The sequence below is a fragment of the Pristis pectinata genome, chromosome 19 (assembly GCF_009764475.1).
Source record: "Pristis pectinata isolate sPriPec2 chromosome 19, sPriPec2.1.pri, whole genome shotgun sequence".
Lineage (NCBI taxonomy): Eukaryota > Metazoa > Chordata > Chondrichthyes > Rhinopristiformes > Pristidae > Pristis > Pristis pectinata.
The window spans coordinates 31,179,940-31,205,594 of NC_067423.1; the positions used below are offsets into that span (position 1 = coordinate 31,179,940).

The 25,655-nt window shown below is 40.6% G+C and overlaps 1 protein-coding gene across 50 annotated transcripts in view; it reads right to left on the minus strand.

The window, feature by feature from the left end:
* Positions 1-1,776, minus strand: part of LOC127580297 (mucin-2-like) — a 65,364-nt gene extending 63,588 nt beyond the window's left edge. For all 50 annotated transcript variants that reach the window (XM_052033556.1, XM_052033574.1, XM_052033584.1 and 47 more), the window contains exon 1: positions 1,659-1,776. In XM_052033556.1, coding sequence (XP_051889516.1) covers positions 1,659-1,707 — 49 coding nt within the window. In that variant the 5' untranslated portion in view covers positions 1,708-1,776. The remainder of the gene's footprint in view (positions 1-1,658) is intronic.
* Positions 1,777-25,655: the final 23,879 nt, after the last annotated feature.

The following is a 25,655-nucleotide window of genomic DNA, read 5'->3' on the forward strand; positions in this document are numbered from 1 at the left end:
ATGTGAAACTCAATGCCCAGAAAAAATGGGCTATTCAGATGTGGAGTTCCACTTTGCTCCTAGTGAATTGTTCCTCAATCTTTTCTATAAATTCTAAATGTGTTAGTTTTTCCTTACTTTTCTTTCTGTATCTGTTTTCTTTCTCTTAATCCTAGTTCAAAAAAGTAAAAAAGCAGAGGCCAGGGAACTTTAGCCCAGTTAGTTCAACAGATATTATTGCAAGATATCAGAGTCAATAATCAAGGAGGAAATTGCTGATCATTTTGGAAAGCTGAATATAATTAAAACAACTCAACATGATTTTATAAAATGCAAATCATGTTTGACAAATTTGCTCAAATTCTTTGAGAATGTAACAGGGAGAGTTGATGGAGGGGAACCTGTAGATGCAGTGAATTTAGATTTCCAAAAGGCATTTGACAAGGTGTCTCATAGGATGCTGGTGCATATATCAGAAGCTCATGGTATTGGAGGAAATGTATTGGAATGGATTAAAAACTGGCTGTTGCACAGAAAACAGAGAGGTGGAATAGATGGGTCCTTTTCAGACTGGAAGGAGGTAACAGGGGATCAGTTCTTGGCCTGCAATTGTTCACTGTTTAATGACCTGGAGGAAGGAACAATATGTAAGGTTTCCAGATATGCTGATGATACGAAAATAGGTGGAAGGGCATGTTGTGATAAGGATATTGTGATACTGCAACGGGATTTAGGTGGATTGAATGAGTAGGCAAAAGACTGACAAATGGATTTTTGTTTGAGGTCATGTACTTCTGTAAGAGAAATCACAGGGCAGCTTATTGTCTACGTGCAGAAAGACGGAAAGAAGCTGGATCATTAAAAATATTTAGAGGTGGGTAAATATTTGATTGATTGAGGAATAGAAGGGTATGGGAGAAGTGGCACAGAAGAGGAGTTGCGGCCAGCATCGATGAACCATGTTCATATTAAATGGGGGGGTAAGCTTAAAGGGTCTGATAATCTACTCCTGCTCCTATTTTCTTGTGTTCTTATGTCCTTCTCTCCCTGACTTCATTCCTTGTTCTGCAAATATGATTAATAAATTTGCACTTGGCCCACTAATCTCATTGCATCACTATCAATTCCCACAAAAACTCAAATTGAAGGTGCATTTGGGCACATGTGAAAGTATTAAAGAACTCAGTATTATAGAACAAAGTAATTTCATTCAATGAAAATTCTGCATTGTAATTATAATTTAAGCCATTGATATGCCTCTATATTGGCATAAGTTTTCTGTGACTGCACCTCTAATAAGTGACAAAAGAAAATGTGAATAAATGTGAATTAGAAAGAAGGAAATTAAACAGAATGTAGCATAGTTCTGACGTGATAAATAGCACCTGTACATTGTCATACTTCTTGCTCAGCAGCAGTTCTGTGTTCTCAGCTAACACCTTAAGAAATTTCATGCAATAACTTCCCATAATTTACACAATAAATGAAAGTCCAGATGAAATCACATGTAGTTATTTAGTTAAATTGAGTTAAATTAACTTATTGGAAATTATTTTCTATTCAAAAGTAGGTTAGGTTGATTGTTATATACACACATCGTAACTCAACTAAGTATACAGACATACCAAACTGTTACTTTTCTTTCATGGCTTTAATATAATCTATATGAGAAAGCTTACCTTTCAAGAGGAACAAAGCAAGCACAATTACAAGCATGTAACACTTCATTGTATTACTCTACAAGTAGATCATATTACAATCTGGCTGTGATGAGTTCAGCTGACTACTGAGTGTGCAGGTTCACATGTGTTTTATACCTTGCCTTCAAGTGTTCGCATTAGAATAATATGAGGAAATCACTGTTTGCTGGTGATTTTTTTCGTCATCAGACATCGTAACCATTTCAGGACTGAAATAGATAGTGGTCTGAAACCTCCTTTAACCCAATAGCTAATTGAGAATTCATGAACTCTGATTTCATAAGTGCAAAAAAACAAAACTGGCATAGGGATACAGTAAGAACAATGTTCATTCATAAAGGCTTCTGTAAAATAAAAATATCCATGAGCTTTAATAAATCATATCAGGAAAGGAGGTGGATATTAAATAGGTGGTGTTGTAGATAGTGTAGAAGGTTATGAAAAATTACAGGGGGATTTTTAATCAGCTAGATATGTGGGCTGAGGATTGGCAAATGGCTTTCAATCCAGATAAAATGAATTATCACATTTTGGGAGATCAAACCAGAGTAGGACTTGTAATTTGAATGGTAGGGCCCTGAGAAGTATTATAGAACAGAGGGATGTAGAAGTGCAAGTCCATAGTTCTCTGAAAGCAGCATCACAGGCAGATAGGGTGGTGAAGAAGGCGTTTGGCACACTGGCCTTCATCAGTCAGGGCACTGAGAAAAGGAGTTGGAAAAGTTATGTTACAATTACATGAGACATGGGTGAGGCTGTACTTGGAGTATTGTGCACAGTTTTGGTCATCTTGTTATAGGAAAGATGTTATTAAGCTAAAAAGAGTGCAGAAAAGACTTACTGGGATGTTGCCTGGATTTGGGGGCCTGAGTTACGAGGAGAGGTTGCATAGATTAGGACTTTATTCCCTGGAACATAGGAGATTGAGGGGTGACCTGATAGAGGTATACAGGTCATGAGGGGCATAGACAAGGTGAAAGCACGTTGTCTTTTTCCCAGGGAGGGGGTGTTAAGAAAAAGAGGGCACAGGTTTAAGATTTAAGAGGCGAGAGATTTAAAAGGGACATCAGGGGCAGCTTCTTCACTCAAAGGGTGGTGAGTATTTGGAATGAGCTGCCAGAAATAGTGGTTGAGGTGGGCACATTAGCAACATTTAAAAGCCATCCAGATAAGTACATGGATAGGAGAGGTTTAGAGGGCTATGGACCAAATGCGGGCAGATGGGACTAGGTTGCTGGGCAACACAGTCGGCATGGAGGAGTTGAGCCGAAGGGCTTGTTTCCATGCTCTATGACTATAATCTATTGAGTGAAAATTTTGGAATCCTGACATAAAAGATGAGCTTTGAGCAAGAGAGGTGAAAGGTTTGTCAGTGGTGGTGGTGGGGAGAAGGAGGTGGGAATGAAGAGTTTGAGATCATGACAGCCAAATGATGCCACTGCTCAGTGGGCTGAAGTAGAAGGGAAGGGATAGGACAAGCCCACTGAGGGAGAAGAGGAGTTTACAAGGTAGGTTGAGGGGCCTGACAGCCATCTGCTTCAGTGAGGGTGTAATGATGGACAAATGAATCTTATTTTGAGGTGCAGTGCTGTTTTTGTATTTTGTATGGCATAGTATTCATGAAGAGTGGAAGCTAAAATGTAAGGAAGCGGAGTAATTGAGGCGGGGTGAAGGAAACAAACTACAATAATACTGGAGCCACAGAGGATATTTCTGATTTATGCAGTGTTTGTGCTGAGACGAACTTGGAAAGATAGTCCTGAGAGGGACGTAAATAAAACTTGAATGCAGGAACATATGTTGAGCAACATTGAATTAAAAGAAAATGAGATAAAGTTTAAGGCACATTTGAAGCAGGTTATTTATGAGGAGGGTTTGCTGATGGGAAAGAGACAGTCCTCAAAGAAAGGCAAAAACTCAGTGAGCAGGGGTGCTAAGAGGGGATGGTTAGAGTTCAGGAGTCAGATGGGATTAAGGACAAGGGAGATGGATTGCATTGACATAATGAACAGGAGTTTGGCTTTCAGGAGAAGATGCAAGAGAGGTGAGAAATCAGGGCTAGAGTAGATGGATGGAAATTGAGCAGCTGTGATTGGACAGGGTTGTTGCGAGTGAATGGGGGATAAGAGCAAGTTGTGAATGCAAGTGATTGGACATGCAGATTGTAACTGCGAGAAGACAATGAGATTGGGAGTGAATGTGAGAGCATGGGGAGTTTGGGAGTGGATATGAGAGGCTGGGAGTGAGAGTGAATGAATGAAGATGTTGGGAATGAGATTAAGAATACAAGGAACTTGAGAGCGAGTCTGAGATGAGGAGTTGGGAGGGTGAATGATGAGATAAGGAGATGATATGGAGGCTTTGATCTCCTCCACCACTATTATATACTTCATCATTATCTGTAATCTTTGCTGTCACATAAGGCCCAATTCTTTGCTGATCCGAGGCAAACCCCTCTCCTCCACTGTGATTTAAATCACATATTCAAGCACTAGCCTCCAATCCCTCTCCTACCTCTGATTCAAGAATTGACTCCGGCCCCTCTTCCCTAAAACTTCAGTCACACCACAACTCCCAATCCGTCTCCTCCTATCCTCCCTCCCTGTCCCATCCACCCTGACACAAGGATAGATGTCCAATCCCTTTGTCTGTCTCCCACTATGCCCACCAACTACAGCATGTCAGATCTCTTACAGACTCAAGTATTGGCTTCTCTTTCCTTTTCTCACCTTACTGACCCAATTACTGACCTTGATCCCTCTTGTCCATCACACCCTTTCCCCAACTCTAACTGATTGAGCATTCATCCTGGCCCCCATCCCCCAATCCTGGTCTCACTAGGTTGAGAGTAAGAGTGAAGGACAGGGAGGTTGAGAGTGTGGAGTTAATAAAATGTGCAACCCCTATTCAGTTCCACCCAAGGCCCAGCAGCTGAAGGTTTCAGTCTGATGCCAATGACCAAAACTGTCATTGGACCCTCAGTAGCAGCACTAGCTGATTATCTCAATATTCAAATAAAGAACATTGCTCAAAATACAGTAAAAAGGAAATGATTTTTCTCCTTCACCTTTTCCTTTTATGTACACTTTTTGCTATATATTTTTCTGAACTTAACGTATGTATGTGCAGCTCCTAATTTTACAACTGGGAGGCACAGGAGAACAGGACAGATCGTTGAATTTCTAATTTTGTTTCAGTTCCCTGGAGAATACTTGATCATCTCTTGGCATGCTACCAAATTCACAAACCCGAATCACTGAACAAAGACTCTGTGTGACGTGCATCTTTATTCTCAAGTAATGAGTGTTTAATAATCCATTAAGATAATGAGAAATAGGAGCAGGGGGAAGCAGTTAACTGTACTTACTACCATAACAAAACACATTATTTTCGCTTGATTCAAATGGTGAAATAAAACAAACACATCCGTCCAGCACAGAAGGCTGATTACAATGCACTGTGAATTCTACTTCAGCTTTGAAATTTAATTGATTTTTGAAGTAACTGCCTTAGAGTGGGTATATAGTAAACTGTGGCTGAGCATACATTTTTCAGTTTTATTATGTTAAACTTAAAACATTTGAAATAGGGCAAACATGGTTTATTGTAGGTTTAGGTTTTCATTTTTTTAGGTCAGTGTTTCTGTCAGATATATCCATACATTTGCAAAATTCTAAGGAAGACTTTATTCCTTTTTATGCCATTTTCTCTATGGTACTTTCTCACATTATTGATCCATAGATATTAACTCAGCTCTCACAACATTAAAAAATTATTCTTAAAGGTTAACAGGAAATCATGCAAGTAACTAATAGAAGAATTTGCCAATTTACATCATTATAAATACAGGAAACTAAACTTTGTGGTGGTTTTAAGGCTGACTCCACCTTCATATTTCCTCAACATTGTCACTGGCTAGATGGAAAATAAATGAGGGCAAGGAAGGGCTAATTGCATTAATATGCAGTCCTTTGCAGAATCCTCAATTGCTTTATAAGTTTATTTGATCAAGAGCTTATGTAAGTAGTAGAAAATTCCACATTCTACCAAACTATCTGGTCTCAGCCAGTTTATAAGGAGAGAATGGTAAAAGTAGACTGCAGAAACTAGGAAAAGGTAACCAATGTTCTTATTTCTGGTCATTATTCATTAATTGCTTTTGAAAATGCATATATGTGATCTGGATTAGAGCATGGTTGTTACATGCCTCACAAGTGAATCATGGAGAGTAAAATTGGCTTTGTGAAGCACAATTAACCAAAACCAAGGGCTTTCCAATGCAGTGGCACACAATGCAGTTGCCTACTCATTACATAATTGTGTCAGAATTAGGGGTATCTCCTTTGGGGTACAGAAGCAGTTGGAGTTGAAGGGGAACCATTGAAATGACAGAACAAAGAATAAAGTTCTGAGAGAGTTTGAAGCTGGGGACTAAATGAAAATGAACTTTAAGAGTAATAATCTCCAGATTGTTACTTGATCCGTAGGCAAATTGGTGTGGGGACAAATCTGAGAGTTAAATGCATTATTCAAAATGTAGTGTAGGGGAAAAGGCTTTCACTTTATGGAATACTGAGTTAAAAAGGGAGCTGTTCCATTTGGATGGGCTCCACTTCAAGGTAAGACAGTGGATGAGCAACCTGCTGTCTTTGAAGAAACATTTCAAAATTTTCAACAAACTTATGAGTAGCAAAACCTCTACAGGAGAAGTGCACCACCTATGCCTAACTAAAAAAATTAAGGATATCATTGAATTAAAAGAGCAGGCATCTAATGTGAAAAAGAGTATTAATCTTGAGAAACAGATGGATATTTAAAAATACCAAAGGATCACCAAAAATTGATTACTAAAAGACTAAAACTGAACATGAGAGGATATAAATGAAATTAGCAATAATTGTAAAAACAGTCTGTAAGAGTATCTACATGTATTAAAAAGGAAGAGAGTAGTGAAGGTAAATATGGGTCCCTTAGAAGCCAAGTCAAGAAAAAGCATGATATGGAATTAAGGACTGTTAAAAACATATTTTGTTATTATTTTCACAAAAGAGAACACAAAAAGTACTCCACAGAGTGAGTATGGTCCAAACAAAGAGCTTAAAGTAATTTATATTAGTAAAGATTGAAATCGAGAAATTAGTTGAACTAAAGCCAACAAATCCCCTGAGCCAGTGACCTCCATCCTAGAGTTTTAAAGGAGTAGCCACAGAGGTGGTGGATGGATTGATAGTAATCTACCAATATTTTCTGGTTTCTAGAATGGTCTCAGTGGATTAGGATAAAGCAAATGTAAAATTGCTATTCATTATGGAAGGTGAACAAAACTAGTGACCTGAAGGGCAGTTAGCTTTACAACAGTTATTTGGAAAATGTTGGAATCCATTATTGAAGGAACTGATATCAAGGCACCTGGACAAGCATGAGATATTAGGCAAAATCAACATCTTTGTGAAGGGGAAATTATATATATATATATATATATATATATATATATATATATACATACATATATGTATATATATATATATATATCAATATATATATATATATAAAATCTAATTATTTTAATTTTTATTGGACACGTTATGACATCAAGGAGCCTGAGTAAAAATGAAGCTGATGGGAATCAAAAAGAAAACTCTCCATTCATTCCTAATATAAAGGAAAAGGTTGTGCATTTAACATCACTCATCCCAGCCCTTCCAACTATCTTAAGCAGCTTCATCAATCATCTTGTCTCTATCATAACGTCAGACAAGAAGATGGCCACTAATGATTGTACAGCTTGTAGTTCCATTTACAACAGCTCAGGTAAAGGAACTGTCTGTGCCTGAATGCAACAGGATAGCATTTGAAGTTGGGCCATTTATGAACAATTAACATCTGTGCCACTCTGGTACCGAGCAAAGTTTCCAACAAGAGACAGTGTAGCCACCACCTTATGATATTTAATAATGTTAAATTGTCAAATTGATCACCTCCAATATCCTGTAGATCACCATTGGCCTGAAATGGGCAAGCTGCCTAAATACTGTGTCTAAAAGGTCTGGACATAAGATCTGAAGTGGCTTTACTTCTGCCTCTCCAGAGCCTTTCCAGAAGCACATTTCAGCAGTGTGTACACAGTCCACAAATGAGAGGTTTTGGAATAACTCAGAACTACTTACCATAATTCTAGGACTTATGCATTTGTCTAGGAATCCCAAACCTGATCAAAGACTCTGAAGAAATGGGGAAAGTTCCCCACATAATTTGGCCCAAACTTCCAACATGTTGGCTTTAAATTCCCCGGATCTACCACAGAAAATGGAGAGAAATTGAAAGTGAATATTTAAGTGTTACTTTATTTCACATTTCATTGACATTTTTGAAATGTTGCAATCCTCTTGAATTCTATAATTCTGCTGGAAGATTCTTATAAATATGTTGAATGTTGATTTTGCACATTTATTATCTCATATGACTTTCAACATATTTTTTAAATTCCCACCCCCACTTTTCCTTAGTCTTTGAATATTGAGATTTGACTTTTTATTTCTATCTTGATTAAACTATTTATTGGCATTGGAGATTATTTAAAGGAAAGCCAATGAATTTCTGCAGGTTTCCATTTACCTTGCTTTATCAATGTCCATGTACATTGCAATTATATCGATCTAGATTTTGCTGTACTGGTACATCCAACGGTATCTGCCTTTAGTTAGACTTATTTAACCATGTTAGGTTTTAATGTACTTTACGTGGCTGATTATATTGCAGCAAAGCATTTGGGACCTGGGTAAGCTACTGTGTATTTCTTTAACCAATTAAATTGAAGGATTGAGTTCTCATATAGAGAAATATCAGAGGTGGAAAGTGAATCAGAGTGGCCAAAACTTATTGAGATCAGGCTCAGAGAGAAACAAGAAAAAGATTATTCAAAAGGGAGGAAAAAGAAACATGAAGGTAAAATTTTAAATATGTATTTTTAAAACCCACAACAATTGACCTGAAGGTGTGAAACTCTATCCTTGTAAGGTTGATTGGTAATAACATATCATGTTGTCAAAAGACATTTAAATTGTAATGATGAGATTTAGTATGACATTTAAGTTATACCTATAACAACTTTCTGCCATTAACAAAACTTAAGTGGTTGGCTCAGCAGTAAAATGCTGGTTTTATGAAGCAAGTGGTAGTGCAGCACTACGCAAGCCGTGACTTTTGAAACTACATATCCTCAGTTGGAGTTACCCAATTTCATACATTTATAATGGAGACACCATTAGCCTTACGATTATTTTGACTGCAAAGTCTGGACCAACATCTCTGAGCTACCTTGCCCACCTGATTTTCTTTACTTCTCTGCTTATACATTGAAGTTTGTCTTTTTAAACTTAAAAGTTTTTCCTCTTGCAATTACTGATGGGCAAAGTAACTGGAAACCTTACCTGTGTTCACAAGGTGTGTTTTGTTTGTTCTTGGACTGTGGGTGACACTGACACAGCCATGTGCCCTGCCCATCTTTCATAGTCCTGAGGGTGTAATGAGTCAACCACGTAATTTGAAACTCAAGTTACAGGTATACCAGATTAAACAGGAGTGGTTGCCATCCTTGAAAAACATAAGTAATTTAACTGGGTTGATAAAAACAATGCCACAGCTTCCATCATCAATCTCTGGTGGCAGCCCACAAGTCAGCCGATTTGTTAAATTTCTGCATTACCACTGAAGTATCCAAACATAGCAATATTTATAACTAGTGGTTCCCTATTATTTTGAAGCAATGCTCAGCAAAATAGAGTAACATCTGTGGAAAGATAAACAAAGTTAATATTTGAACTCAATGACCTTCCATGCAAACTCTGAATTATGATACATGATCATTGGCTCTGGGTTTGGCAGAATTTATCTTTTAATAATTTTGAGAGTTAAAATCAATGTTTATTTTTGAGCATTTATTTCACTTTGAATTTTCAGGATTTCACAAAATGAAGTTTATGGCAGCTAGAAGCATCAATGAGCTAATAACAAGCTATGAGCCAGAGTGCAAAGGGCTAGCATGAGACAGAATTTATTAGATGTGTCCAGGAACGGTTTCTCAAACACTATGCAGATGGCCCAAAGAGACGGTAACACTGGACTTCTTATTGGGAAAGGAGGCAGGCCAAGTGACGAAGTGTCAGTGGGGAAGCACTTTGGGACCAGTGACCATAATTCTATTAGTTTTAAAATAGTTATGGAAAAAGATAGGACTGGTCCACAAGTCCTAGATTGGGGTGAGGCAAATTTTGAAGGCATTAGACAAAGACTTGCAGAGGTTGACTGGCAAAGGCTGTTTGCAGGTAAGTGGACATCTGGTAAGTTGGGAGGCTTTTAAAAGTGAGATAGGGAGAGTTCAGGGACAGCATGTTCCTGAGGGGCAAGACTGGTAAGATTAGGAAACCCTGGCTGATGAAGGATATTGAGGTTCTGGTCAGGAAAAAGGAGGCATATGCAGGTATAGGCAGCTGGGATCAAGCAAATTCCTTGAGTATAAGGGATGTAGGACTACACTTAAGAGGGAAATCAGGAGGGCAAGAAAAGGGCACCAGATAGCTCTGGCAAATAAGGTAAAGAAGAATCCTAAGAGATTCTACAAGTATATTAAAAGCAAAAGGGTAACTATGCAGAGAATAGTTCCCCTTAAGGATCAATGTGGCAGAGCCATAAGGGAGGGGTGAGATCTTAAATGAATATTTCTCATCTGTATTTACTGTGGAGAAGGTAAAGCTAAGGAATTAACGGATATTAATAGTGATGTCTTGGAATATATCCACATTACTAAAGAGGAGGGGCTGGTGGTCTTAAAGCAGGTAAACAGGTAGCTGTGGAAGTCTGTGGGTTTGTAGTAGATTTTGGTAGCCAGATTTGCTGTTACTGCCAAGGCAGGTGGGTTAGCAAGAAAACAATGAGCTTGAAAAGGGATATAGGTTACATAAACAAGAATATGGAGCATAATGTAAGAAAATATAAGATTATCCACTTTGGAAGGAAGGATGAAATATCAGATTGTTATTTAAATGGAGTCAGACTATAAATCTTTAAATTACTCTGACGGACTAATTGCTTAGTAGGCTTTGAGTTGAGACATGAATTAGGATACTGACAACATAGTAATTAAATAAAAAGACACCAAATTACAACTAATTAAATAAAGTAGGGATGCAGGATCAAGTGATGTGTTGTAGCTGCTTGTTGTGGGAGCTGGTGGATCCCATTATGGTTCCTGGTGACCATATCTGCAGCAAGTGTTGTTTGTTCAAAGAAGTCAGGCTCAAAGTTGATGACCTGGAATCTGAACTTCAAACACTGTAACACATCAGGGAGGGGAAGAATTACCTGGATGCTGTGTTTCAGGACGCAGTCACACCCATCAGATTAACTGCTTCTATGGTAAGGGACAAGAGGGTGTGACTGCGAGTGAGGCAGATAGGGTGATCCAAGAGGTAGTGCTGGAGGAGCCTCATCCCTTGAGCTTGTCCAACTTGTCTGAGATTCTTGTTCCCTCTATGGACGAGAGTGGGGGCTACAGGAAAGATGAGCAACCTAACCGTGGCACCATGGTTCAGTGAGCCATTCAAGAGGGGGGAGAGAAGAGAAATTTAGTCGTAATTGAGGATAGTATAGTCAGGAGAATAGACACAATTCTCTGTCACAAGGATCGAGAGTCCTAAAGGCTGTGTTCCCTGCCTGGTGCCCGAGCTCAGGACATCTCATCTGACCTGTAGAGGAATTTGGAGTGGGAGCGGAAAGATCCTGTTGTCATGGTCCATGTTGGTACTAACGATGTAGGAGAACAAGGAAAGAGGTTCTGCTGAGGGAATATGAGCAGCTAGGGACTAAATTAAGAAGCAGAACCAAAAAGGTAATAATCTCTTTATTGCGAACTGAGCCATGTGCAAATTGGCACAGGGTCAATAAGAATAGAGAGTTAACTGTGTGGCTCAAAGATTGGTGTGGGAGAAGTAGGTTTGAATTCATGGGACATTGGCACCAGTATTGGGGAAGGAGGGAGCTGTTCCGATGGGATGGGCTCCACCTGAACATGCTGGGACCAGGGTCCTGGTGAATCACGTAACTAGGGCTGTGGTAGGGCTTTAAACAGTAGGGAGGTGGGTTCAACAGATTGGAAAAATATGGATAAAATAGAAGGGAAGGAGAGTGTAGCAGAGGTTACTGAAGTCTCCAGGATAAAAAATAAGACAGAAAGTTCAGGAAAGGATAAGGCAACATCGAGACAAATTTGAGAAGAGAGATAGTGAATACAGGACTGAAGACGTTATACTTGAATGCACGCAGTATACTAAACAAAGTAAATAGATGAGCTTGCAGTGCAGTTAGAAATTGGCAGTATGACATTGTGGGCATCACAGAGTCATGGCTGAAAGAAGATCACAGCTGGGATCTAAACATCCAAGGATACACATCCTAGCGAAAAGACTGGCATGGTTGGCAGAGGGGTGGGGTGGCTCTGTTGGTAAAAAATGAAATCAAGTCCTTAGCAAAAAGTGACATAAGATCAGAAGGTGTAGAATCCTTGTGGGTAGAGTTAGGGAGACACAAGGGATTCTGCAGATGATGCAGTCTGAAGCAACACACACAAAATGCTGAAAGAACCCCACTGGTCAGGCAGCATCTATGGAGAGAAATAAACAGTCAACATTTTGGGTTGAGACCCTTCATCAGGACTGGAAAGGAAGAGGGCAGAAGCCAGAATAAAAAGATCGGGGGAGGGGGAGGAGCACAAGCTGACAGGTGGGAGGAGGAAGGTAGGTGGGTGGGGGAGGAGGGGGAAAGAAGCTGAGAGGTGATAGGTAGAAGAGGCAAAGGGGTGAAGAAGAAGGAATCCAATAAGAGAGGACAGTGGAGCATGGAGTAAAGGAAGGAGGCGGGGAATAGATAGGCAGGTCATGAGGGCGGGGAAGGGGAAAGAGAAGGGTGAGGGGGGCCACAGGAATGAGGGAAAGGAGGGGAAGGGGGATAGAAAGGAAGAAAAAGTGGGGAGGGGTTACTGGATGTTAGAGAATTAGATGTTGATGGTGTCGGGTTGGAGACTACTAAGGCGGAATATGAGGTGTTGCTCCTTCAACCTGCATCTGGCCTCAACGTGGCAGTAGAGGAGGCTGTGGATAGACATGTCAGTATGGGAATGGGAAGTGGAATTGAAGTGACTGGTCACTGGGAGATCCTGGCTGTTGTGGAAGACGGAGCTCAGCAAAGCGATCACCCAGTCTGCGTCAGGTCTCACCGATGTAGAGGAGGCTGCACCGTGAGCACCAGATGCAATAAATGACACCCTTGGATACACAGGTGAAGCAGTGCCTCACTTGGAAGGACTGTAGGGCCCTGAATGGTGGTGAGGGAGGAGGTACAGGGATAGCTGTAGCACTTTGCACAGTTGCAAGGATAAGTGCTGGGAGGATCATCAGTGAGGAGGGATGAGTGGACAAGGGAGTCATGGAGAGATTGATCCTTGCAGAAAGTGGAGTCAGGGGGAGGGGAGTATGTGCCTTGTGGTGGGATCCTGTTGGAAGTGGCAGAAGTTGCGGAGAATGATGTGTTGGATGCGAAGGCTCATGGGGTGGTAGGTAAGGACAGGGGGATCCTTGTCCCCGTTATGTCGAGTTGGGGTGAGGGCAGATGTATGGGAAATAGAGGAGATGTGGGTGAGGGCTGCCTTGATGGTGGTGGAAGGGAAACCCTGTTACTGAAAAAAAGAGGACATCTCTGATGTCCTGGAATGGAGACCCTCATCATGGAAACAAGTGCAGCAGAGGCAGAGCAACTGAGAGAGGGGGACAGCATCCTTGCAAGTGACAGGGTGGGAAGAGGTGTAGTCAAGGTAACTGTGGGAGTCGGTGGGTTTGTAAAGGATGTTGGTGGTTAATCTGTCTCCAAAGACAAGAAAGGGGAGAGAGGTGTCGGAGATTGACCAAGTAAATTTGAGGGCAGGGTGGAAGTTGGAGGCAAAGTTGATGAAATTGACGAGCTCAGCATGGGTGCAGGAAGCAGGACCAATGCAGTCGTCAGTGTAGTGAAGAAAGATTGGGGAGCGTTACCAGTGTAGGCTTGGAACATGGACTGTTCCACATAGCCAACAAAAGGACAGGCACAGCTGGGATCCATGGCTACACCTTTGGTTTGGAGAAAGTGGGAGGAATCAAAAGAGAAGTGGTTGAGGCTGAGTACCAGTTCTGCCAGATGGAGGAGGGTGGCATTGGAGGGGAACTGGTTGGGTCAATTGTCAAGAAAGAAGCAGAAAGCCTTAAGGCCTTCCTGATGGGAAATTGAAGTGTACAGGAACTCGACGTCCATAGTGAAAATGAGGTGGTCGGGGCCAGAGAACTAAAAGTTGTTGAAGTGATGGAGGGCCTGCAGTGTCACAGATGTCGGTGGGAAGGGACTAGACCAAAGGGGACATGAGTTCAGTGGGGCAGGAGCAGGCAGAAACAATGTGCCTACTGGGGCAGTTAGTTTTGTGGAGGTAGAAACGGGTAGTGTGGGGTAGGGGAACTATGAGTTTGGAGGCTGTAGAGGGGAGATCTCCAGAGGTGATGAGGTCAGTGATAGTGCAGGAGACAGTGGTCTGATGCTCCTTGGTGGGGTTCTGGTTGAGGGGTAAGTAAGAGGAGGTATCCAAGAGTTGATGTCTGCTAAAGGTCAGTCTGCCAGACTACAACAGCACCGCCCTTGTCTGTGGGTTTGATCATAAGGTTAGGATTAGTACAGAGACAGAGTGGAGGGCAGTGTGTACAGAAGGGGTGAGGATGGAATATGTAACAGGAGTGGTGAAGTTGAGACAGTTAATGTCCCTTTGGCAGTTAGAGATGAAAAGGCTTTATAAGGCATTGGTCAGACCACATTTGGAGTATTGTGGGCAGTTTTGGTCCCCATATCTGAGGAAGAATTTGCTGGCATTAGAGAAGGTCCAGAGGAGGTTTACGAGAATGATCCCAGGGATGAAAGGTTTAATGTATGAGGAACGTTTGATGGCTCTGGGTCTGTACTCACTGGAGCCTAGAAGGATGAGGGAGGATCTCATTGAAACCTACTGAATATTGAAAGGAGGATGTTTCCAATGGTGGGAGAGTCTGGGACCAGAGGGCACAGCCTCAGAATAGAAGGTCATCCTTTAAAACAGAGATGAAGAGGAATTTCTTTAGCCAGATGGTGGTTGATAGGTTCTTGATTATTAAGGGTGTCAAAGGTTGTGGGGAGAAGGCAGGAGAGACGAAAAAATAAATCAGCCATGATTGAATGGTGGAGCAGACTTTATGGGCCGAATGGCCTAATTCTGCTCCTATGCCTTATGGTCTTAAAATGATGCAGTACAAAAGAATTTGTAGTTCCTAGAGCATGAAACACAAAATGTTAGCATGCAAATATAACAAATAATTAAAAAGACAAATGGAATGTTGTCCTTTATTACATGGGATATGAAGATTAGAAGTAGGAAAATTTTGATGCAACTTTACAGCGTGTTAATGAGATTGCATGATAACTTCATACAGTTTTGGTCTCAATTTTTAAGGAATGGTACACTTGTGCTAGAGAAATGGGGAGAGGGATTACCAGGTTGATTCCTGGGATGAAAGGGTTGATGTATCAGGAAAGATTGAGCAGTTTGGACCTATACTCACTGGAGTTTAGAAGGATGAGAGGTCTTATTATTGAAATTAATAAGATTCTGAGGAAGATTGACAGGGTGGATGTTGAGAGGACATTTCCCTAGTGAGTGCATCAAGAACTAAGGGGCATAGCTTCAAAATTAGGGGTTGCTCATTAAGTCAGAGAGGAGAAGGAGCTTCTTCTCTCAGAGAACTGTGATTCTTTAAATTCTCAACTCCAGAAAGCTTTGGAGGCACAGACATTGAATGTATCCAAGGCAGGGACTGACAGACATTTGAACTACAGGGGATCAAGGACTTTGGCAAGAGGACAGGAAAGTGGCGTTAAAACCAAGAATGGAATAGCCATGATCCTACTAAATAGTAGATCAGGCTGCAGGGGCCAGTTGTCCTATTCTTGTTCCTGTTTCTTTTGTTACTTCAGAACTCGCCAGGAATTGTAAAGCAAAATACCGCTAATGCTGGAAATCTAAAACAAAAACTGCTGATGCTGGAAATACTAAATACTAAAAGGCCAAGCAGCATCTGCAGAATTAGAAAAAGAGTTGATGCTTCAGGTTGATGACCCACCCCCCAGAACCTCTAGCATTTCCTGCTTTTACACCAGGATTGATTTGTTCTGACACATACTGGAAAGGCTACATATCTGAAATAGTTAAATTCAGCCATGTGCCCCAAGGGCAGTGATGAGCCTCGGACAGAAGATGAGTTACTGCTTCTTGACTTTACCTTGGGCATAGGAGGACAAAGAACGAATGGTCAGAATGGGAGTGGAATGGAAAGCAAAGGTGACAGATGACTGGAGGCTTAGGTTCCCTAGTCATTTCTGAAGTAATTCAGTTTTACTTTCTCCACAGATGCTGTCTGATCTGCTAGGCTCTCCAAGCAAATTCCCTTATTACAGATGTCCAGTACCTGTAATGAAACATTATCTGTTTCTATTTCCACAGAAGCTGTTTTATCTACTCAGTATTTCCAACATTTTTTGTTTCATAATAATTTTCAGTTTTCTTTAAATCATTGCTTTTGCATGTTAAATTCGATTCAAAAGAAACAAAATATCAATGCAAATACAACTTTCTGTGCCTGCCTATGTCCTTCTTAAAGGGCTGGCTGGTTAGTTTACTCATAAATTCTGATCATTAGTGAAGGATCTTTTTATATTGATTTCTAAGTGTGAGGTAAAATTGATGTTCATTGAATCTACTGCTAAAAATGATGGTTTTCTAGGCCTGGGTGACTTTGTTTTTCTTTCCACGGATGCTGCCAGTTCTTTAGGGTGTTGCTAATTCTGTCTTTCACCTATTTGTTAGCACAAATCAAACAATTTGATGATTAAAACCATCTAACACCTATGAATTACATTTGATTATATAAAGGTTTAGTGCCAGAATTCAAATATGGGTCAGAGATGCTCAGTTAGACACCCTGCTTAGGCCTCATCTGCAGTACTGTTTACATTTCTGGGCATCAGACATTACTTGTTAAAGGGTAGTAGGGGTATGGAATTCACCCTCACAAATAGCATTATACTAAATAGCATTGACTAATAATTGTAAAACTGGCATCAATTGTTGTTTGCAAACTCAGGATTTTAAGAGAGATGGAGATAATGGAGGTGATTAAGGTCAGCCTGATCTTACAGATAAGTAACGCAAGTTTTGAAGGCTGAATTACTTTCCCTGTTGAAGGATCTCGACCCGAAATGTTGACTGTTTGTTCCCCTCCATGGATGCTGCCTGACCTGTTGAGTTCTTCCAGCACTTTTTGTGTATTGCTCCAGATTCCCGCATCTGCAGAATTTTTTGTGTCCCTATTCCTATAACATGAGCAATAAACTAGGTAAAGAACTTGTTTTATCATGAAACATTTTCCATTATGTTCATTGCAAAAAGCCAGATGCCATCTTGCATTTCCAATATTTAGGTATAAAGTAGATTAGAGGGTGTTAGAGATTATTCAGGAGCTACAGAATTATGATGATGGAAGGCAGTAATTAAAACAAGAACCAGTCTTCAAAAAGAAATCTGTTCACAATTTAACTTTCACTGATACTTTAAGGCTCTCGAAACCAATAATTGGGTGTGGGACATTCTGAATCTATAGCTATGCAGGGGAGGTCAATAGATGAAGGTACACATTAATCAGCCCTCATAAAACCCTCATGATGAGATCAGGGAAGACATTAAGTGGCCATTTCCGGTATTAACACGTCATTAAAGACATATCGCGACCACTTAATGCATAATTCACGACTTGTCTGTTTTGTCACTTAATATTCTGGCTGTTTGCACTTCCAGGGAGTTATCCTTCAATACTGTGACAAAAACTGTATATCTTGGGCCCTTGGTGTTCTGTGCTCAGGACCCCTCAGACCAGCCACCAGTATTTGAATATTCAAAGGGGTTCTGCCAGTTGGGATGGGCGCCCTTTGTAAATATGTAATTCTGCAAAGTCACCTGTCTACACTGAAAATGTTAAAGTTAAGTAGGTAATTATAGCCATTGAAGTTGTAGTTAACTGTTTATTGTTGTCTTTGTGTTTAATACATAGAAAACATTACTGTACTGTTGAGTGTTGGGAGAGGAGAAATGGATTCTTGAGTAGGCTTGTTTGTGTTAAATAAAGATCATTTAATATCTACCAGCTTGCAGTCTCCAGTGGCTCAGTCACAGTAAAACAGAGGATAGCATTTTTTCTTTGCCTCATGTGAAACATGCCTGACAGAGTAAAGAAGAAAAAGCTTGGAGGTCTGTCACATTTACTCTCTTCCCCTCTGGTATATCCTCTGTGACATAACACTGGGCCTGCATCTTGAGCTAAAATTTAAGTGACTCCGTAAGAGGCATTCCTAATTGTTCATGCCTTCACCCTTCGTCTCCTTTCCATCCATTTTCTTTGTCCCACGAAATCTCTTAATTTAGCCTCATCCAATAAGAGCTACCTTCTTCCAAAGTTTTTTCCAAATTTTGTTCCCCTTTGAAATCTCATAAAAACATATAATTAAGAGAACAGTCTAAATTAGTGTGAGCTTTTAACCATAACTTTGTAGATTAATCTTTTTTGAGCATTGGACCAGTTCAAGTTCCTGTGAAATTTGATTACCCCACATTTTTAGGTGGTGTCTTCCAGATGATAGCAACCATCTAAGTGAAAAAGATTTGCCTTAATTTACTTTCTAATTTATTTTTCAGCCATTTTAGATCTGGAGCCTTCAGTAACTGGCTCGCTTATCAATAGAAACAGTTTCTCCCTCATGCAATAATTCACCAGAACCCTTCGTAATTTTGAATAGCTCTTTTAGATCTCCCTCAGCCTTTTCTGCTCTGAAAAAGCTTCTCTGTATCCTCTTGAAGGTCTTGATATTCTTCCTAAAATGTGATGCCCAGAACTGTATGCAATTCTCCATCTAAGATTCAGCATGACTTCCTTGTTTTTGTCATTATTGGCCCTATTACAAAACCACATGCACTTTTCAAAAGTTATCAATTTGCTCTGATGCTTTAAAAATTCTGAAAATTTGTGCATCTTTTGCTTTGCCACCACTGTCCATATACTACAATTTCTGCCCACTCAATCTATCTCCTTCAAAATACTATATTTCCTGCTTCTGCCACAAATCTATGCATTTCACCAGTACTTGTGAAATCTGCAACCATCCTGGTCATTATGCACCACTTGGAAAATTTTGTATCATTCACAAATTAAACTCAGAAAGTGAGCTTCAAACAGTACACTTTTGTTCCACTCTCCTCTAAATGATTTGTTTATCATTCTTGACTAAGTTCTCTATTACTGAAAACCGTAGGCTTAAGTATAACAGTGTGGTCCATTCTATGACCTTTTATTGCATTTCCCAAAAACATTCCAAGATACTTCATACAGAAAGACCAGCACTGTGAGACAATGAGTTACTTTTCTGTGAGCAGGAATTTCCTAAATATACACAGGCACAATAAGCATTAACACAGGGAAGAATTAGAAGGAGTTACCAAACCGTTGGTCAGTGACATCTGATTTCAGGTAATTTTTAAAGGAAAAGACAGACAGACAGAAGACTTTGGGAAAGGAATTTTGAAGAGTTGAGCCAAGGTGACTGAAGACTATGATCCCAGTGGTGTGCTTGAATTAGAAGTAAACAGCATGAAGTCATATTTGAAATCAACTTTAGACTCATAAGAAAAGTTTAGATGCAAGATTGAGGATTTTAAATTCATGATGAGAGCAGAAAATGATGGAAGTAATCAGTGAGTCAAATAGGTAGAAAAACAGAGTAAATGTTTCAGGTTGATGAAGTGAGCACGGGAAATAGGACTATTTCTGATGGAAGGCCTTTCACCTGAAACATTAACCTTGTTTCTTGCTCCGCAGATGGTGTCTGACCTGCTGAGTATCCACATTTTTTTGTTTATATTTCAGATTTCTAGAATGTGCAGTATCTTCCTTCTATATTTAAGCAGTTGAATTGTAAGTTGATCTAGATCATATATGATGTATATAATGTGCCATCCAATTCAGTGCATAATTAGAAATACAGTGTGGAATTTTGAACATGCTGAATTGTATGGGCCATGGAGAATGGGAAACCAGCAAGGACATTAGATACTCCATCTAGAGTCAATCAGGTGTTTTCAAAGGTTTTAGCAGTATAAGGGAACATTGCAATTAGTAATATAGAGTCAGAAATGGAGACACAGGAGATTGCAAATGCTGGGACCTGGAGCAAAAAGCAAGCTGTTGGAGGATCTAGGTGGGATATGTTGCATCTGAGGAGGCAGAGGGATGGTCGACTTTTCGGGCCAAGACCCTGCATCGGGACTGAGGGTGTAAAAGGAAGGTAGCCAGGAAAAGAAGTGAGGGGTTGCAAGAGGAACTGGGTGGATAAGGAGGAGAGAGAAATGAACAGAAGGGGTACCTGAAATTGGAGAATTCAATGTTCGTGCTGGTGGGTTAGACAACCCAGGCGAAATATGAGGTGCTGTTCCTCTAATTTGCGTTTGGCCGCCCTCTGGCAATGGAGGAGGATGAGGACAGACAGGTCAGTGTGGGAATGGGGAGGGGAGTTGAAATGGCTTGCTACTCGGAGCTCAAGTTGGCCATTGCAGACAAAGGACAGGTGCACAGCAAAGCAGTAACCCAGTCTGTTCTTGGTCTTGCCAATGTAGAGGAATACACATAGAGAATACAGAAGCACAATAGACAAGGTTGGAGGAAGTACATGTGAATTTCTGCCTCACCTGGAAGGGTTGTTTGGGTTCCTAGATGGTGGCGAGGGATGACCAAGCACAGATTGGGCGACCATCGGCAAGACCCAGTGCAGACTGGGCAACTTGATATGGCTTCCTCTACATTGGAGAGACCAACCACTTTTCCAAGTATTGAATTTGGTGCTCTCACTGTGTCCTCTACAATGGCGAGACCAAGGGCGGACTGGGTGACCACTTTGCTGAGTGCCTGTGGTCTGTCCCCAATGGCCATCTTGAGCTCCCAGTTGCAAGCCATTTCAACTCCCGTCCCCATTCCCACACTGACCAGAATGTCCCAGCCTCCTCCACTGCCAGGGTGAGGCTAAAGGCAAACTGGAGGTACCCCACCCCACCACAGCCACCTGTTTCCCAGTTTCTTTCCCGTCCCCCACCTGGTTCCATCTGCCTATCAGCTACACACTATTGACCTGAAACATCGACTATCCCTTTCTGCTGAGTTCCTCCAGCAGCTTGTTTTTTTTTGCATACAGAGGGAGAAATATATGTTCTTCAACTCTGGATCATGGAGAGCTTTGAAAGTATGTTCACTTTATACACTGAGCCAGGAGCAGGAAAAGGAATTCATTGGCTATAATAAGTAGATTTTATGACAGGATATGCATTGGCTTTGGGCTTCCCAATATTGAACCAGAGGAAGTTAACATGCATCCACTACTGGATGCTGGAATTTCAGACCAAGATTTCAGGGGTGAGTTTATGAATGCTAGCAATGAGAAGCATTTAATTGACAAGTGGGGGGAGGCCAAGGATGTAATCTCAGGGAATTCCAAAAATGTCAATGTAGAATGAAAGCTATTATTCTTAGACATATTCTTACCACGTTCAAATAATGACAAGTAAAACCAAGTGAAGTCAGATCCATATTGCTGGATTAAGATTAAAATTAAGATTAAGATATCTTTATTAGTCACATGTACATTGAAACACACAGTGTAATGCATCTTTTGCATAGAGTGTTCTGGGGCAGCCTGCAAGTGTCGCCACGCTTCCGGCACCAACATAGCATGCCCACAACTTCCTAACCCGTACGTCTTTGGAATGTGGGAGGAAACAGGAGCCCCCGGAGGAAACCCACGCAGACATAGGGAGAACGTACAAACTCCTTACAGACAGCAGCCGGAATTGAACCCGGGTTGTTGGCGCTGTAGATGAAGGTGGAATGGTTAAATTGAAGTTATGTAATGACCTTAGGATCACAGAAACATAAGATTGTTATAGCACAGAAGGAGGCCATTCAGCTCATATTAGCTCTCTGTAGAGAAATTGATTCACTGCCATTCTCTCTTTCCCCCTCGCCCTGTCAATTACTTCCTCTCAAGTGCCATCCCTTGTCAAGGTCCCAATTCACTCGGCTTTCACAACTCTTGGATGAGCTTCAGATTATCTCCATTCTCTCTTATTTTTCACATCCCACCTGTACCTCTTTTTTTTCCCCTGATTATTGTTTCTAGAAGCTTTCCCAGCAATGGTTATGCTTTCTGGTCTGCATGTCTTTAAAAACCTTTTTTGAACTCATAATTGTCATTTTCCTGTCTTCTTCCTCCTTCTGTGTACCTGTGGAGGACTGGAAATTATGCCAAATTGTCCTATACTCTTCACCCTGACTTGCCTCAGAAAGCTAGGGCACATCCCATCCACATCATTTGACTCCATTTGAAAGTAGATATTACTTTCTAATATCTCCTCTTTATCAGTTTTTGTCTCCTCTTTTATTTCCACAATCTTTGTTTTCACTGAGGCTTTGCAAGCCTCCTCTCCTTGGATACAGAATGATACAACATATTCATTAAGTATCCTATTTCTGAGCTCTGTCTCTATAAATAGATTATCTTCTTGTTTCCTAATTCACCTCACCCTTTCTCTAACCATCCACTCGCTATTTGTCTATAGTTGATCTTTATATTACGTTTTATGATAACTGCCTTTCTATTCTCATTTCATCTTTCTGCCCATTTTAGTTTCCTTTTCACCCCTTCCACCATTTCCACTCTTTCGTGCACTATATTTCTCTCATCTTTCTGCTACAAGCTAGTGTCCATCCCCTGAAAATTTTGTTCAAACCCTCCCCAACGTACAAGTAAACTGTTCTGTAAAGACTCAGTCTTGTGGATGTGTAACTAGTCCATTTTGGCCATGTCTCTCCTGCCCCAAATTGGTCCTAAAGCCCAGAAACCAGAATTCCTTCCTCCTCCACCAGACATAGTTAAATAACATAACATAGCCATGGAGCGAAAACAGGGTGGCGTTTTCCCAACCACTGGAAATTTGAAATAAAAACAGAAAATGCTGGGAACACTCAGCAAGTTAAGCAGCATCTGTAGAAAGAGAAGCAGAGTTCATGCTTCATCGAAGACCTTCATCAGAACCAAGAAAATGAGAAAACAAGTTAGTTTAGAGTTGCAGAGATAGTAAGGTAGGGATGAATAGCATACAAGGAATATTTCTGATAGGGCGAGGCCAGTGTTGCCTAGGTGATCCCATTGCTTATGAAATGGTTTAATAGATTCATGAAGGAAGTATGAGAGAGAAAAAACAACCAAAAATGCAGATTAGAGCTGTTGCTGAAGCCTGAAACCAAAAGGGGAATGTTGGAAATGTCCGGCAGATTAGGCAGTGTACTTGGAAACAGAAAAACTGAGTTAGTATTACAGTGGATAACTTCACAGCAGAACTGACCGCTTCCAGAAACCAGGAAAAGGGACTTTCCCTGCACAACTCCCTGGTCTTCTCTTCCATGTTGACCAACCATTCCGTTTCTCACAACACTTTCTAAGCAACTGCAATTGATGCAACGTGTGCTGTTTTACGTTCTGCCTTCCCACCATCCAGGGAAACTAATATTCTTCCAGGTGAAGCAGTGATTTACTTGCACTCCTTCCAATCTAGTATATTAGAGTTAGTCGTTAAGATGTGCTCACCTGTACATCAGAGAAGCCAAGTGCAGATTGGGTGACTATTTTACTGAAGTCCTCCATTGAATCTGTAAGGGCAAACCTGAGCTTCCAGTTGCCTGTCACATTAATTCTCCATCCCATTCCCACTTTGACTGTCTTTGACCTCCTACATTGTTTCAACAAGGTCCACTGTAAATTTGAGAAACAACTCATGCCCTGTGTTGGCATGCTATCCTTTAGGATTCAATATCAACTTCAGTAATTTCTTTTAATTCACATTTTCTGTTTATATCAGTTAGTTCTGTTGTGAAGGCATCCATCTGTAATATTAATGCAGTTTTTCTCCCTCTGCAGACACTACCTGATTTACTCCTTTTGACTTGCACATATACTGTATGTCTCTTTGTTTGATTTTTTCCTTAATCTTTTCATCAGGCCATTATGTAAACAAAGAGATCACATGGACAATCCTGGTACTGTCCTTTCAGAGGTATTCACTTTATCTAATCCATTCATGTCCCACCATCTCTGCCACTTACAAGTTTTCTCACTTTGCTAGTTCTGATGGTTTTTGATGCTGAAAGTTCTGTTACTCGTTCTGCAGGTGCTGCCCGACCTGTTGAGTGTTTACAGAATTTACCGTTTCTATTTCAGTTTTCCAGTGTTTGCAGACTTTTCAATTTTCAATTTCAGAAGAACAAATAAAGTTGGTTACAGAGGTGTCCATACTTATATTTTTGTGCAAAGAAATTAAATGAATTTTATATAAATCTGAAATTACTGAGATTTAATTGGAAGGAAAAAATGTTCACTAATGAAAAATCAGTAACAATACAAACAGGACAAGGCAGTAACTATGAATTGCAAACATAAATGTGACTGAATTGCTGAGACTCAGTCAAATTTCACCTCAGGAATGCAGATTCCATTACTCTGCAAATGACACAATTAACCTTTGTAAGGATGTGATGTGTTAAGAGGTATCAACAACATATTAAACCATGATAACCTTTTCATTAGGATTATTGGAGTGGATATAACATCAGGAACATTATTTTTGGCATAATATCACTTGTCACAGCAAACAAAAGGAAAGGTGCAAATGTGATTTCAGAATATTACACTGTGGAAATGCACAGGAATTATGCACAAAAAACAAACTGCTGGAGGAAATCAGCTGGTCAGCCAGCAACTGTGGAGGCAAAGGGATAGTTACCGTTTTGGGTTGAGACCCTGCATCAGGACTGAGATTTCATTAATGGGAAAATATGTTCACTGATGGAAAATCAGTATTATGGGCAAAATGGTATAGCAAAGATTTGCTGAAATTGTCAGCAATAAATATTTTGATGAGTCTCGTTCCCTAGCAGAAAAATCAAATGATTCTCTGTCTGGAAGTGTTGACAGTGGGACATCAGAAACAAATTATTAGGATTTGCTACAAATCACTGCAGTGAAAGAACTGTGCATATGACAGCTAACTCCATTTTAGCATGCAGGTAATGTGTGTTACTCCTGAAACACCATCCACATTCTAGAAACTATACCAAAGTAGCACTGGGTCAGAGTGAAATGCATCATATTTAGATTCTTTCAAGGAACTGCAAGGGCACCTCACAGATCATAACATTTATCGATGACCATTATGATTACAAGGATGCTTGATGTTTTTGGCAATCGTTGTATATAGAATTAATACCAATATTACCAATTAGCTCTAAATTCATTAAAACATAAGCAGATGCAGCAATCTGGAGCAGAAAAACAAACAGCAAGAGGAATTCAGCGGGTCAAGCAGCATATGTGGAGGCAAAGCAATGGTCGACGTTTCAGATCAAGACCCTGCATCGGGACTGAGAGTGTAGAAAGAAGATAACTAGTACAATGAGTTGAGAGGAATTGGTGGCACAGGGGCTGGTAGGCGATAGGTGGAATCAGGTGAGGTTGGGGATGCTGGGCAGATGGATCCAGGTGGGGGAGAGGGCAAAGGGCGTTGAGAGACAGAGGCTGGTGAATGATAGATGGAAACAGATGAGGAAAAAATAGGTAGATGGAGCCGGGGGGGGGGGGGGGGGGGGGGGGGGGGGGGGGGGGGGGAGGGGAGGGGGAAGGTAGAGACAGAGGCTGGAAGGTGGTAAATGGAGCTAGATAAGGGAGGAATGATAG